Below are 14463 nucleotides of genomic sequence, written 5' to 3' on the forward strand. Positions count from 1 at the left end.
GATGGAATCGGAATAAATAGGAGAGTATGCATCCTTGTGTATATGATGTACAAGTAGGCTGTGGAGAAAGACAAGATACGGATTCAAAAGGCAGGGGGGAGAGGAGGGGTGTGGAGGATCCTGCTTATAATCTGTAGTAAACAAAGAGGGAAATGCATCGGGGTCAGTTCCATGGTTTGCCGATCACTAGCGTTCCGTATATCCTCATTTCTCGGATGTTTCTTTGTTTGGTTCTATAGAGCGCCAGAGGGGCCAACCAGGGAGGAGGTTGACGGGTGCACTTCGAGTCCCAGAGAATCAGAGAATCTCTTCGAACTTGCCAGCGGGCTCCGGCTTGTCTCACTGTAGCAGAGCGGTCCCGGGAGCTCATTCATAAGATGCAAGCAGACATTTGATGAGGAAACATTTGGGCAAGCCAGGAAAGCATGGCCTACCTAGCCCACGTGGTGGGCTTTATACTGCCCAGATAGAACCGTCTGTGTGATTCTCAGGTTGTGAATTCAACAAATGCGTAACTGAATCGGCCTTCGGGGTCTTCTTCCTTTTCTTGTGCGATCTCGATGCATATCAGTGGGGCTGGATCACTATTGAAGCGCTTTACAGATCAGGCATGCATAACTAACTAAGCTAGGTAGCCAAACAATGTCCCGACCTCTTTATTCACCGAGCCCACACGGCTCGCGACGCAGATTATGTTGAGCCCTGAAATCCTCGTGGACTGGAAACTGGTTATATCACGTTGTATTTGCTTGATCGCCCCAGTCATGCTTGCATGCAATCTGTGGGAAGCATCCGGGATCCTTCGATGCCTTGGTGGTTATTTAGGTATAGAATTTCTGTACTATATGGTGGATAGATGGACTTTTACACGAGAACGTAGTTCATAAAAATAGATAGATAATGACCGTAAGAAGTGGTGCTAGATATGATAAAGCCGCTCTACAAGCAAAATCCGCTGATCACAATTAATACGATATCATCTGTTGACCGGATCAGAGCTATTTCATCGTCGCTGCCTCTGAGAGCGCTCGGACGGACAGTATCTCCTCCTACAGATGCCCTGCAATATGCCATTTGATTTGCGCCGAGTCACCATTCTCTGGGAAAGGCTCCTGACAAAGAGGGCACTCGTTGTATTCGAGCTTGGCAGCGGGCCGTTCGTTGAGAGACGGAGGTGGCAAATCGGCCCAACCATGCACCACCCGGCAATGCTCCTCAATCCTGTCTCTGTATCCCCATAATGGAATAGAGAAACCCTGACACGCTTGCTCATCGCATCCCCAGTACTGAGTGTGATTCAACATATGTTTCTCCCAGTTCTCCGCGGATACAAACGCCTTTTTGCACGTATCCCACTTGATGCATACATAAGGGCGAAAGTCATGGAGAATATGACTCTTCCACGGCACGGTCCGGCAGATTGAGACTGGAATCATGTCGCTGCAGTAGGGACACAGAACCTCTTTCGCGACTGCAGGGAATTTCGGAGGAGGGGGTAAGAGAGTCGTTGTAGGAGCAGGAGCCGCCTGGGGGATTCCCGGTTTTCTAGTAGAATCACCGAGATGATTTCCTCGTTGACGCCAAGTAAGGAGCCGCCAGATGTCGAACATCCGTTCAACAATCGCTTCGTGGACGAAAGATTTGGCCAGAGGGTACTTCTCTTGGAGTCCCCGAAGCGCATCCCCGCGAAACTCCTGGCTGAGCTTGTCAAGCTTGTTCAACACGCTTGGGGGAACTTGAAAGAACCTTCCTTTCTCCACCGTAAGAGGTTCCAAGTCGTCCTTCGCAGTCGGAAATGACCTTACTCGACGTTTCACGCTCTCAAAGCATTCGTGCACATCCTCCTTCCAAAGGCGAGGGGGCAAGAGCAAACAGAACGCAAGGCCCTTCAACTTACGGATTAATCCTCAAGTCCAGATCCAGGAATGCACTCGCAACGCCACATGAACTCCCGCTGATGTTCTTCCAAGTCAGCAAGATCGCGGCTTAGCTCCCATTGTGTTATTGGGCAAGTCCGCAGCCTGCTAAGCTTCGACGCTGGGTAGTCAAAATTGAACTCGCCGACGAAATCCGTCGCAAATTGCTGCACATCATAGCAGAAAAATCCCATCAGTCCGGTTCTTGGCTCAATGTCATGCATATCCTCTTCGAGCTGTTTACACCTCAGCACTTGGTCTAGTAGCGAAGCAGTGTTGGGTCCCCCTAGAGGAATCTCTATGCCGAGATTATCAGCCATGCGTACCAGGTAATTCCTCCTAATCATCATCCAATCGAGTAACCTAAGGTTGCTCAGGCCTTCTAGCGGGCTGTCTGTGTCAGGCCCACCAGCCCTGGGTTGTAAGCTAGGCATCGTCCGTGCAGCGGCCAGGAACCTGAAATCCACTGAAGGTTTTTCCTTCCTGTGAGCATGTCAGGATTGAGGAATTGAGGCTTTTAAGATTTATAGCTTGGGGCGATTGCAATCTCAGGATCCCTGAATATCCTTTCTTGGGGCATTCAGGAGTTCATATACCTTTTCAATCTACCGTGGTCTTTGGCTTCAGTGTATCACGCAGACGATAATCTCCTCAATGATCATGCTGTACTAATGATAGGTACGGAATAGCTCCGGGATGTCTCCTTCAAGACACAGAATAAAGGACAACACCCCTGACGAAATGGGGTACCAGTTCCTGATAACTGTGGCACAAACGACCTACAAATGGAAGCGGACAAGGATATATCATCTGCCATTTCCTCTCTGAAGCCATGATCTGATCTTCGATCGCCCTTGGCGATGAAGATCTGCCTCTGGAGGGGACGGAGACGAGGAGTGTCGAGAATGCAGAAGGGCCATGGAAGGGAAACGTGATTCCGATCAGTATAGAGAGAGTGTGTGTATGTGTATGTGTATGTGTATGTGTATGGTCAATAAGGGCTATTGTGGCTACTAATATTATGGCTATTGTTCGGAACCAAAGAAGAAGGTGGGTCTCTCGGCAAGAACAATTTTCCATCTCCACAATCCCCGGACTGACTGACAATCGCCGCACATTTATCACAACTTAGTCTACAAGTTACAACCCCTCCATCTCTTCTTCATCATGGCCAAGTCGAAATCTGCCAAGCGAAAGCGCAATGCCCAAGTTGATCTGCCACAAAAACATTCCAAGCCCACTTTGATTCCCACCCCTCCGCCAGATGGCCGAAGCACCACCACCACTACCACCACCACCCTGGAACCCAAAAATCTGCAGACTGTGGTCTCCGACGAGGAGCTCGACATCACCATCGAGACGCTCATCACCCTCACCCAGTACCCCAATCTGACCAAATCGAAAGCATGCAAAGATCTCCGTGTCGCAGTATATGATTTTCGTCAAGCGTGTACGACAGGCGTGAATAATGCCGGTTCGTGTATCTTGTCTCTTGTTCGGAATCGCCACTGACACTCGATTTGGGATAGAGGGTGCTAATCTGACAGCACGAATCACCGGCGCCCTAGCCGATGGCAAATACATCGACGCCAAGGTCCTGCTCGCAGAGATGAGAATTAGGGGGGAACAACCTAAGATTGGAGCCTTGTGCCGCTGGGTGAGAGATTTGGACGTTGTCAGCGGTCTCTCAACGCAGCCCGGTATAGAGGGCAAGGCCCCTGTTGAGCGGAGTGTCAGAGAGCTGGACCTCCTCAGCGTCCTTGACGCCGTTCTCCGCGTCAGTACCCCTATCGACCTGAGCCCACAAGCTGCCCTCTCGACATCCCCCATCGCCTTCCAATCCATCTGGGACCTCCGACCGTCAAGCCCACCTCTTCAGGTCTACGCCTCGGTCCAAGACAAATCCATCCTCGAATCGGCCCCCTCCTCTCCGTCCGCCCTCCGGATCATCGAGACCACCCCTGGCCCCTTGCGCAAGCCTCCCAACCACCACCCCGCCATCCTCTACACCACCGCGCCCGATGCCGTTCCGCTCTCATCCACCCTCCCCTCTACTCGATACCACCCTCACCCCTCCGTGCCCGGCCTCGGCCTGGCGCTCGACGTCCTCACGCCCGCCGAATGCACATCGATCATCGCGGCCGGCGAATCCGTCGGCTTTCTGCCCGATGCCCCCCTGCGCGAGGACGGCGACATGAGTATCCTGGCTCACAACTTCTACTGGGTGGTCGACACCATCTTCCATGACAAGCTCTGGGCGCGCATTGCGCCCTACGTGCCTGCCTCCATCAACGGCTGCCGCGTGCGTGGGCTCAACCGCCGCTTCCGCGTCTACCGCTACGTGCCGGGCGCCGAGTACCGTTGCCACATCGATGGCGCGTGGCCGCCATCCGGCATCACGCCGGACGATCAATACGTCTACGACGCCTCGCCTCCGGACAACAAGCAGAGCTCCATGTACACCTTCCTCCTGTACCTGAACGATGAGTTCGAGGGCGGCGAGACGACCTTCTTCCTTCCCGCCGCGCGGGAGGGGACGCTCAACGCCTACCCGGTCCGGCCCGTCATGGGTGCCGTGGCGCTGTTCCCCCATGGCGAGTCGAACGGAGCCCTGTTGCATGAAGGCACCGGGGTGAGGAAGGGGGCCAAGTATATTATTCGAAGCGATGTAGAATACGATGTTAGGCCCGCGCAAGGATGAAAGATGCGCATGTCATGACCACCGTCCGACCGTCTCAAATTCCTATGCGCAAGTAGAGTAAACATAGTGCCTGGCTGCCGATCCACAGGGTGGGGGCTCACTTGGAAGGGTCTCGCTTTCAGTTCGATGTCTCCTGGAAGAACAGCCAGTTAGTTGATTCTGGAGTTGTAGCTGGAGCGATGGGCATCGCTCACTTGCCATTCCCCGGCGCACTACCGGCCCGTGCAGCCTGCGACCACTAGTTCCCTGCCGGTCAGCTTACTACAGAAACTAGTGAGCTATGCCTTTGTGCTGGACTTGCGACAATTCCCACCATACTCGCATGCTCAAGCTCGAGACATTGGCGTCGTAGCTGTTTCCCCCTGTCCCACTTCCTGCATAAGCTGTGCTGCTGCTACAACCTTGTATCCTCATTTCCGACCGGACAAAATGCTTTCCCCGTAATGCTTCTAGTGTTGTGGCCACCGGACCAGCCACAATAGGCACCCCCCCATAAGAGGGCACCTGACTGTAAATGCCCTCCGCGGCAGCAACAGAACCCATAATATTCCTTTTCTCAGCAAGCCAGCATGTATCCCACCCGTTCCATGCCCTACGTCCCGATAAAAGGGATCGTATTGGTCGCGACTCAGCTGGCGGCAGTGCATGCAAGCCACACGCGCAAAGGACGAGATCGTTACGATAGGAAGGGCTTTCTCTTTGCCTAAGCGTAGACCGATGTTTCTGCGGCGTTGCGATCGACAGCGCGTTCGAGCAGGGTACGATGGATGGCTTGTTGTGAGGCATCGCGAGGGGTACTCGCGACCGGTGGGCGGGCGGATCGACCGCGGTTAGGGCACTCCTGAATAAACTCAAGTTGGATCAGCCAGATAGCCACATTCTGTGTGTCAGACAGGGCTCAAGTCGCCAACTCCATTAGCTCGTGACAGTCAGCGAGAACATCTCGGATCGACACCACACGCAGTCTAGACTCTTGATCGAGGTCGACCTGCTCCCCCATTTCCCGCTTGGTCGTATCCCGGGCAACAATCTTGACAAAAACACATTGCCACACGAACTCTGTTCCTGAGCCGTGAATTAGGAGGAAGCCAAGCCAGCAGATCACCCGTGAGGATTGATTCCTTTGTCGACAAAGAGTCGGATTAGTTGAAATCAGAATGAATCGTTCGTTCTACCGAGGTGTCCGGATGGCATCGCAACGTTGGCGATATGTAGGCAGCGATCGCGTCATTGGCCACGAGGAAGCCATCCCCGTTCAAGCACCAGGATGCGTTTTCTCAACGTCGCTAGCGGGTTCCCTTAGATTGCGTCCCGCTGGAGTAGAAGGAAGGGCACGGTGATCGATCGGATCGACACGTCAGCTCTGTGCCAAGCTGGAGGCGCGGGGTAGTGCCCGATCGCATGCTGCTGAGATGCTCGAGAAGACGGGTACGTCGGCCGGTATCTTGGTCGATCTTGTTGCTCTTATGGACGGAATGGCTGGGAAGCGAGCGTCGAACGATGAGATCTGGTTTGAATGAGTGGGAAATACCATTGGAGATCTGGGGTTCTCTCGTGGGGGAATTGAGGATGCTGATCGGACAGTGCTTCTTGGCAAGTCCATCAAGAGCAAACAGCGGAGGCGGGGAGATTAGGTAACAGTGCTACACCAGGCCCAAGAGCTGCAAGATCGTCCCTTGCAATAGGGGACTGATAGTCATTGTCGATCGCGAACTATACGCACCTCAGGTGAGGGTCTCGCATCGGCGGTGGTTCGGCTTGTTGATGCTGATGTGAAGCTCCCGTCTTTTCAACTGAGCCGAGATCATGCTCCGAAATTGAGTTCCACCAGCATTCTACATCAAGTTCGAATCGTTGCTTTCATCAACAATGATGATTGGGCACCGTTGTGGTGAGGGACAGGGTGATATACGACTATCTTGAGGAAGCTGCTCAACACGATGGCCGAGGGACTGGCGGGGTTGCGCAAATGCTACCAAATCTTATCATATCAAATCTCAGCTCCCTATGAGAGCAAGCAAGAATGCAAGGGCAGTACGTGGTCAGGCCGGGTCTAACCGTCTTCTCTACGATACTCTCACAAAAGACGCATAAGCGCCCGTGCAGACAGATCTACCCAGCACTAAGCAGTTCACTAGAGATGCTCTCGACCAGTTCCGGCGCCACACTGAAGATGAGAAGCGTTGGACACATGCAGGGACATTAAAGTGAGTGCATAGTGCCACGCTGAAGAGAACCACGGCAATCACTACAAATGGCACCCAAGCATCCAGGCCTGGGCATATCAGGGGGTAGGTACACCACCAAATCCCGTCAATTCTACCACAAGGCTGACCGTCATCTGCCCACAAAGCCCCGGAGACCCGATCGGGACTCCGACACTAGGTGCGACTAATATAAAACCACGCCCTGACCCCCGCCCAACAGATAAGAGTCCTTCATCACCACCAACAACCTCCCCCGCACCCCGCTTTAATCAACCACGAACAGAAATTTCTCATTCCCTCAAACTAAACCCACTCCTCGAATCTCGCCATCCCACGCAATCGACCCAACCATGGCCCCGTACGAACCCCCACCCACCGCATCCTTCCACTCCGCGCGCCTCCTCTACCGCGCCCCAGAGGACAACGAAGAAGACCGCGCCTTCCTCCAGCACGCCATCCTCAACGACTCAACCATCCAAGCCGTCAGCACCTCGCGCCTGAGGCGACCACTCCCGCAACGCTCCGCGGAGGAATTCATCAAAGCCCTGCAATCCAGCCTCCTCGGCGTGATCATCTGCCTCCCACCCCCGCAGACCAGCGAAGACACCACCACCACCACCACCACCAGCGACGCTGACCAAAAATCCCAAATATCCGCCGCCCCAGCGCCGAAACCAATTCCAATCGGCCACCTAGGCTTCTTCAACACCTGGGGCGCGAACGTCGAGCATAATCGGAACACGATGCTGGGGATCTCGTTGGCGGAGCCGTACAGGGGGAAAGGGTACGGGGCGGAGGCGATCAACTGGGGCTTGGACTGGGCGTTTCTGCATGCGGGGCTGCATCGTGTGAGTCTGAACGCATTTGCGTATAATGAGCGGGCGGTGCGGTTGTATCGGCGCTTGGGGTTTGTGGAGGAGGGGCGCGAGCGGGAGGCGCTGTTGCATATGAGGCGGTGGCATGATGTTATTAATTTTTCGATGTTGGAGGGGGAGTGGGCTAGGTTGAGGGGGTGGATGGAGTAAAGGTTCTTACGTGTGTACGTGTGTCTGGGTGTGGTGTGGTGGGGTGGGTTGATGTGGTGGTTGGTCCTGAGCTAGTAGGGTTGGGAATATGATGAGTGCTGGAGGTTTTGATGGGGATTCACGGGTGGAAGGCTCGCTCGAAAGCTAAACTCGTAAATTCATGTTGTAATTGTCGCCTGGCGCACGTGTCTAGGCTTCTATTCGAATACATGCAAGCTACCTCCCCAGTCGTCCTCTCACCCCCACCCCTGGGGTATGTACACAGCCTCACAGCGCAGCACTCAAATCCACCAAGCTGGTCGTCACCTGGTTGCTACCGCCGTTCAGCACACCACCACCGGTGATCAGCACATACCGACCCTTGTCCTCGCTCAGCACGCGCAGCTCACGGGAGTAGCTGGTGCTCTCGGGGGTGGCGATCTCCGTCCACTCGCCCTTGCCCAGGTTCCGGTTGATGAAGACCGAGTTCTGGGTGCCGCTGCTGGCGATGATGGTGCCGTGCTTGCCGCCGTAACGGCTCCAGGCCACGTAGGGCGAAGAGGTGGGCTTCGTGCCGCTCGAGACGACCAGTCGCTGGTCCTCGGCCGCGGCGATCTTCTCCGGGTCGCTGGCGATGCGGAAGTAGAGCGGGAAGCTGTAGGTCGAGGTGTTGAAGAAGGATCCGTACTCATAGATGTAGATGTAGTGGTTGTTCGGGAGCTAGATATTCAGAATCATAGTTAGTGGCTGGGGTTCGGGCTATTGCATGGGCCTTGGCTGGGTGGGAACGGGAACAGAGTAAACTGACCTTGGCAAGGACGGGCATACCGGGCCGGTCGGTGTAGGTTGGGTGGACGCTAAGATGAAAGGTCAGCGGGATTGTACTGTTTGTTTGACGAGAAGGGGCTTGAGCAAAGAACGTACACATCGTCGACGACGGGTCCCCAGTTCTTCAGGTCGGTGGTGGTTTGGTGAACGAGCTTCTGGCCGTAAGTCGCGTTCTCGCGCTGATCGGAGTAGTAGCAGATGAGCTTTCCCTTGCTGTCGCTCCGTCAGTACATTGATTCTCACATTGCCTAGGGCTGGAGGGGTCGCTTTAGGCACTTACTGCACCAAGAGGACCGGCTCCCACACCGGGGTCAGTCCGTTGTTCGGCAATGCCTCGCCTCCCTTGGCAATCTCGGAGACGAACTCCCAGGTGACACCGTTATCCCGCGAGGCGTACAGGTCAAGCTCCGTGGTGGACAGATCCTCGGGGATGCTGTTACCCGCGAGCAGAATGGTACCGGCAGGGTAGCCTCCAAGCTTCTGGTCCAGGTAATAGAGGAACGGCTGGTAACGGAGTCCGATCTTGTTGTGCGTGTCCTGGACACGAGAGATCTCCGTCCATGTGGCCCCGTGGTCTACGCTGCGGTAGATGGGGAAGTAGACGAGGCCATCGGTGTCACCGGAGTAATTCTCCCAGGTCGACAGAAGGACGCCGGAGGGAAGCTCAAGCGTGCGGGCGTAGAGCGTGCGGGGAATAGTGTAGTTGGCAGGCGGATCGAAGATGACTGCCTCGCTGAAGGTGGTGATCGCGCTGGGCTTGGACTTGGGCAATGGGGATGCCGTCGTCAAGGGTGAAAAGAGAAGAGGGAATAGCAACGAGGTGAGGCCGGTGAGCTTCATCTTGCCTGGATTCTGTTCTATGGATCGGACTCACTTGATGGACGATTTCATCTCACCTTCTCCGCATTTGCGGGGGAATTTATAGTAGCCCGATTTGAGGAAGTTGCGGGGTGCATATCCCGCCGGAGTTGTTCTTTTAGGGCTAATTTCCTGCTTGTCATCCCATTCGGGAGATTTTCCGTCAATCGGGAGGCGCAGGCACTGCCACATCGGTTCTTCAGCGCATGGCCGGCGATCTGGGGAATTTTTCCTTTACGTCATCGTGTCTTTAGCTCTGCAAAGTCATTATCGCCCAGAAGGGCCAATGCTCGTCGGTCTTGGAACTGTACAGTGATTAGTGATGATGGCGCCACCTAGGGTAGAAACACTTGCGCTGGGTTGAGCAACCCCGCAAATACCTTGGCCTTGGCACTTGCTGATGGTTTCTGGGCGTGACTTGACCTCGGGATATCTCCTAAGTTGGTGGACTGATTGCGCCAGCCGCTGTGGTACTGGATTGGGATCTTGCGCCGGAATTACTACATGAGAAGCGCGAGTGTCAGGCACACGAAGCTCAGCCATTTTACTGTATCATCCCTGGCGATCCCTGATAGCGGGATGGCTTGCTCGGTTCTTTGCATGGCAATGAGACTGTCTGTCTTGATAGAGGGGGTAACAACGACCGATGTATCGAACTGTGCATCATCTACATTCAACTTTACCGCCGGAACAGTGGAACCAGACAATGCCAAGGAGCAATGGAAAGTGACAGAATCTTGTTGCCTTCGTGATAAGATAGGTTTATGTCTTGGCTATTAACATCGAATGGTCAATGCATTATGACAGGATGTTCCGAGAGTCTCGCAAGACCTACACTCTTTCAAGTCGCGGCAAGAAGAAAACTATATCACCAAAAAACGAGATCCATACGAAAGCTAACCCATCATTGGTCTTAGAAAAACAGAAATTATTTCACTCACAGATAACTGAAACTTTCCATAGGGCCCCCAAACTAAGGCTAAAAACATTTTTACACTCTCCCATCATTTGATAGACAAGACATGGAAAAACTTCGGTGTGGGTGGCTTTAGCGACAAACCCTCTCTCCTCCAGAGGTAGGCCACTCAATGTTTTCATCGACCTCTGTTATCGCAAACTCAGGCCCCTCCCCAATGGTACAACAAAATATCAGCGAACGCGCTTCACGGTCTACATGCGCAACCAAATGAATCACCTCGTACGCCAAACCCACCTTCGGCAGATAAACTTTCAAAGTGAGTTGGATTCGACACACAGCAACCGACGGATAGGGCATCTGAGCAGCCTGATGTTTGCTAAAAGGCGATGTAACACGCACGGATTTACAGCTTGGGTGTTTAGTCTGCGCTCACCATAGCTTTTCCTTTCTTTCTTGAGTTCGTTCCAGCCAATCTATGAAGTCATTCAGATACTCTGCGAAGGCGACCATTTAGGACCCGGAATTTATTCTTAGCACACTATAATTCCCATACCTCGTTACCATGAGGGCCAGTGCGACATGCAGCTCATATCAACAAAAATCATCCCGCTAAAGTGTGATTAGGCATTACATACTCTTGAAGGCATGCGAATTGCATCCCGACACGAGAAGCCACACTTTCCTCCCAATAAACTCATTTCTGGAGAGAAATGCAAACTCTTCGATGTATTGGATTTGTTTGGAGGTGCATTGAAGGCCCAAATAAGTGGCAGACAACCAAAAAAGGCGCATGTCAGCCATACTTGTGGCTAACGTCAGCCATACCGGAATTGAGAGTTGATTGGTTGTTGTTCAGGAGATAAGCTTAAAAGCCGAGTGCTGACCCACCGCTCCCATACTTGAGCTTGGGCCAGCGGTCATTCAAATACAAAGAGAGCCCTTTGCTTGGATATGTTTGTTCAGCTTAAATAGCTATACGGAATCGAGCTTTACCTAAGTCTTTGTTTCAAGAGCGACACACACCAACTCCCTCTATAATCGAAGATAATCTTTTATCTACTTCTTCATAAGCGTGTGACTCGCACCCCAAAAATCCAAACCCGGGATACCTCGACCGAATACTCCCGACGTCCATTCAACCTCCATTTCACCAAACATTGAACACCCGAGTCAAAAGCAAAGATGGTAACCCTCCAAGCCATCCGAGCGCACAACTTAGCTCTCAAATCCCTAGGCCCCAGCCTAGTCGCGGTATTCGGTACGCAGAACCCACCACACCCACACCCCAAGAAAGCACACTAACCCACCCAAAGTAGGCGGCACATCCGGCATCTCCCTCTCAACCGCGCAAGCCCTAGCGCGCTACACCACCTCCCCCAAAATCTACCTAATCGGCCGCAACCAACCAGCCGCGACCCGCGCCATCGAAGACCTAAAGGCCATCAACCCCAGTGCACAACCCACCTTCCTCCAAACCGACATCTCGCTCCTCGCCAACGTGGACCGCGTATGCGCAGAGATTACCACCCGGGAAAAACACCTCAACCTCCTCTTCATGACACCAGGGTACATGACTATGCGCGGGCGGGACGAGACAGCGGAGGGCCTGGACCGCAAGTTCGCGCTGCACTACTACGCGCGGATGCGCTTCATCGACCGGCTTATGCCCTTGCTTACTGCAGCTGCTTCGCGTGCAGAGGGTGAGGTGCGGCTCTCGCGGGTGGTCTCGGTGCTGGATCCGCATGTGGCGGTGCGGGCGGGCGGGGCCGGGAAGTTGGATTACGAGGATCTGAGTCTTAAGGAGACGTTTAGTTTGAAGCGGTGCGGGCATCATGCGAGCTTGATGGGAAATTTCTTCCTCGAGGGTCTGGCGGGTCGGTTCCCCAGGACGGCGTTTGTGCATGCTTATCCTTCTGGGGTTGATACGGGGTTGATGCGGGATTTGCCGGGCGCGGGGGTGTTGAAGGCCCTGCTGGGGACGGCGTTGAGGCCGTTTTTGGTGCCTCTTTCTGAGAGTGGTGAGAGGCATTTGTTTGCGGCGACTAGTAATAGGTATCCTCCGCGGGAGGAGGGGCAGGAGGGGCAGGGTGGAGATGCTGTGGCTGGGAGTGATGGTTTTAAAGGGAGTGGGTCTTACTGGCTGAGTTGGGATGGTGAGCCTTTTCCGCAGAATAAGAAGATTGACCGGACGAGAGCCGAGGGTGCTGTTGAGAAAGTGGTGCAGCATACCGAGGATGTGTTCAAGAGCGTGTGTGAGGAGGGGAGGACGTATCCTTGATGTGTTCTTCTCGTTAGGCGTTTTTCTCGGATTTCAGGAGTTAGATCGGCTGTGGAAGGTTTCAGACTGGGATGCAAGATTCGTTTGCCAGTTTTCTGCACTCTATAATCATGAACGAAGTTGATATAAGACAACTCTCCGCTCATAGCATAGCAAAGAGAAATGCATGAATGGCGAGGTGCTCAGAGCCCAGCCTCATGAGAGATACCCGGCCGTCGCTCTTCCACAATACTCAACGTCTGCTCGAAGACCTTCTTCTGTGCCCTCTTCCCAGTCTCAGTATAGATCCAACGCTCAACGTCCTGGTTCGCCCCATCACTCTGAAACTCGCCATGGGAACTCTCCGGAGCTGAGGCTGCAAGCACCAACGTTCTCCCACTCACTTCAGCCGTCCGCATGAGCGTGCGCTGAACAGCCCGGACAATCAACGGCGGCGCCTCACTGATTCAGACAATGTCCGAGACACAGAAACCAGGGTTCACCATGTTGGTAACCACCGGAGGCGCACCAGGCGTGTCCATTCGCTTAGCCTCGAGCCGCAGCACAAGTTCGCGCGTAAACAGCACTCCAATCAACCCCGTCGCGCGATACCTATCTCCATCATCATGAGATACACCCTTCCACGTACCTCAAAGAATGCCAAAGAACCACCTAGGCTGCTGTCTGAACCGCTCCTTCTCCTTCAACCGCGCATAAAGATCCGTGGCATTGACTTCGGGAAACACAGTCATGCGATGCGCCTCGAACTAACAATCACCAAATGCGCTCGGGCTTCTCCAACCACAGTTCTAGTCTCGCGGAGCTTTGAAAGAAGCATCAGTGCCAGCAGGAAGGTTTTCAGCACATTAATCTTCACGGCCTGCTCGTGGTTCCCGCACAGTGTCCAGTCGGGCGAATGCATGCCGGCATTCTCGACCAAAACATTCAGGCGATTGATCTCAGTTTTTACGCGCTCTGCGAACGCGATCGTGGATGCAGTGCTTGGGAGGTCTAAGGGCCAGTCATCGATCGTGTGCGCATCGGACCGCTGCGTGACGCTGCGGAGGATGTTCAACCTGCTTGATGAACTTGCATCCCATACCAAGCAGTTTTGCGGCTTTGATGATAGATAGAGAGTACCTTGTGACTAGTTAAAAGCCTTTGATGCCAGCAAGGATAGATGCATCAAAAGCCCTATTTCTCCCTGGTTCGCCGAGCCTCTCTTGAAAAGCACATACTCCCTGCCACATACAATAGCCATAAGGCTACTCACAGATGACCTCGATGTGAAAGTCCCCTTCCACAAAGTCTCTAGGCCGATAAGCTCCTTAAGCATATCCATAGCTCTCATCTCAATGTCTGTGGCTAATGTCTCTTGAAGTAGGTGGACTTGGACATTCTGATCCAGAGCAGGTACAAGATTGTCCGCCAAGAGGGCAGCAGGTGTATAGCCTCCAGTGATAAATCTGTAGTAGCGGGGAGAGAGACTGAGCAAGAAAGAACTGGCAAAATATCCTCGATAAGATGTCTTGCTGTGGCGTATAGGCCATGGCCTGCGCAGGGCAATGTAGCAGGAAATGTTCCAGTGGCATGTTTCAGAGCCGCGAGGGAAGGTAGTACAGGGCCGTCCTTTCGAGCTTTAATAGCTTCCACCAGGGTGTGTTGAGACTGAAGAAAGGTGTGCTTGTTGAAATCCATGATCAAGTGCTGAAATATTAGCGCGGATTAGGTTATGATATGAAGCTGGTTGCTTTAAAGAAGTAGTTGTCTGAT

The 14463-nt window shown here is 53.5% G+C and overlaps 7 protein-coding genes across 7 annotated transcripts; 3 read left to right on the forward strand and 4 right to left on the reverse strand.

Moving 5' to 3' along the window:
* Nucleotides 1-1049: 1049 nt before the first annotated feature.
* BO97DRAFT_423559 (uncharacterized protein) lies at nt 1050-2350 on the reverse strand (the record flags this gene model as incomplete). The annotated part of the gene is made up of 2 exons (XM_025696894.1): nt 1050-1800; nt 1932-2350. The coding sequence occupies 2 exons, from the start codon at nt 2348-2350 to the stop codon at nt 1050-1052; spliced, it is 1170 nt and encodes a 389-aa protein (XP_025552505.1).
* Nucleotides 2351-3032: 682 nt separating this feature from the next.
* On the forward strand, nt 3033-4617 carry BO97DRAFT_388453 (prolyl hydroxylase family protein; the record flags this gene model as incomplete). Its single annotated transcript, XM_025693657.1, has 2 exons — nt 3033-3390; nt 3446-4617. Exons 1-2 carry the CDS (start codon nt 3084-3086, stop codon nt 4615-4617), a joined length of 1479 nt encoding a protein of 492 aa, XP_025552506.1. The 5' UTR covers nt 3033-3083.
* A 105-nt stretch (nt 4618-4722) lies between these two features.
* BO97DRAFT_37755 (uncharacterized protein) lies at nt 4723-5716 on the reverse strand. The gene is made up of 3 exons (XM_025693065.1): nt 4931-5716; nt 4812-4878; nt 4723-4750 (listed from the first exon to the last, which is right to left on the reverse strand). Exons 1-2 carry the CDS (start codon nt 5401-5403, stop codon nt 4830-4832), a joined length of 522 nt encoding a protein of 173 aa, XP_025552507.1. The 5' UTR covers nt 5404-5716; the 3' UTR covers nt 4723-4750; nt 4812-4829.
* Nucleotides 5717-7174: 1458 nt separating this feature from the next.
* BO97DRAFT_433641 (GNAT family N-acetyltransferase) lies at nt 7175-7849 on the forward strand (the record flags this gene model as incomplete). Its single annotated transcript, XM_025697611.1, has 2 exons — nt 7175-7421; nt 7491-7849. 2 exons carry the CDS (start codon nt 7175-7177, stop codon nt 7847-7849), a joined length of 606 nt encoding a protein of 201 aa, XP_025552508.1.
* A 117-nt stretch (nt 7850-7966) lies between these two features.
* On the reverse strand, nt 7967-9496 carry BO97DRAFT_450001 (exo-arabinanase abnx-penicillium chrysogenum; the record flags this gene model as incomplete). The annotated part of the gene is made up of 4 exons (XM_025698895.1): nt 7967-8548; nt 8637-8685; nt 8753-8869; nt 8937-9496. 4 exons carry the CDS (start codon nt 9494-9496, stop codon nt 8117-8119), a joined length of 1158 nt encoding a protein of 385 aa, XP_025552509.1. The 3' UTR covers nt 7967-8116.
* A 2119-nt stretch (nt 9497-11615) lies between these two features.
* On the forward strand, nt 11616-12784 carry BO97DRAFT_450010 (uncharacterized protein; the record flags this gene model as incomplete). The annotated part of the gene is made up of 2 exons (XM_025698896.1): nt 11616-11691; nt 11750-12784. The coding sequence occupies 2 exons, from the start codon at nt 11616-11618 to the stop codon at nt 12709-12711; spliced, it is 1038 nt and encodes a 345-aa protein (XP_025552510.1). The 3' UTR covers nt 12712-12784.
* Nucleotides 12785-12893: 109 nt separating this feature from the next.
* Nucleotides 12894-14032, reverse strand: BO97DRAFT_423564 (uncharacterized protein; the record flags this gene model as incomplete). The annotated part of the gene is made up of 5 exons (XM_025696895.1): nt 12894-13148; nt 13194-13302; nt 13363-13457; nt 13493-13807; nt 13943-14032. 5 exons carry the CDS (start codon nt 14030-14032, stop codon nt 12894-12896), a joined length of 864 nt encoding a protein of 287 aa, XP_025552511.1.
* Between the last annotated feature and the right edge of the window lie 431 nt (nt 14033-14463).

The sequence above is a fragment of the Aspergillus homomorphus genome, assembly GCF_003184865.1.
Source record: "Aspergillus homomorphus CBS 101889 unplaced genomic scaffold BO97scaffold_13, whole genome shotgun sequence".
Classification (NCBI taxonomy): domain Eukaryota; kingdom Fungi; phylum Ascomycota; class Eurotiomycetes; order Eurotiales; family Aspergillaceae; genus Aspergillus; species Aspergillus homomorphus.

Bases quoted from the DNA above. Each gene is read 5' to 3' on its own strand.
- BO97DRAFT_37755 (XM_025693065.1), bottom strand. From the start codon at position 5,403: ATGCCTCACAACAAGCCATCCATCGTACCCTGCTCGAACGCGCTGTCG. The intron at 4,879-4,930 runs GTGGGAATTGTC...TAGTTTCTGTAG, and splicing joins AGCTTGAGCATGCGAGTATG to TAAGCTGACCGGCAGGGAAC.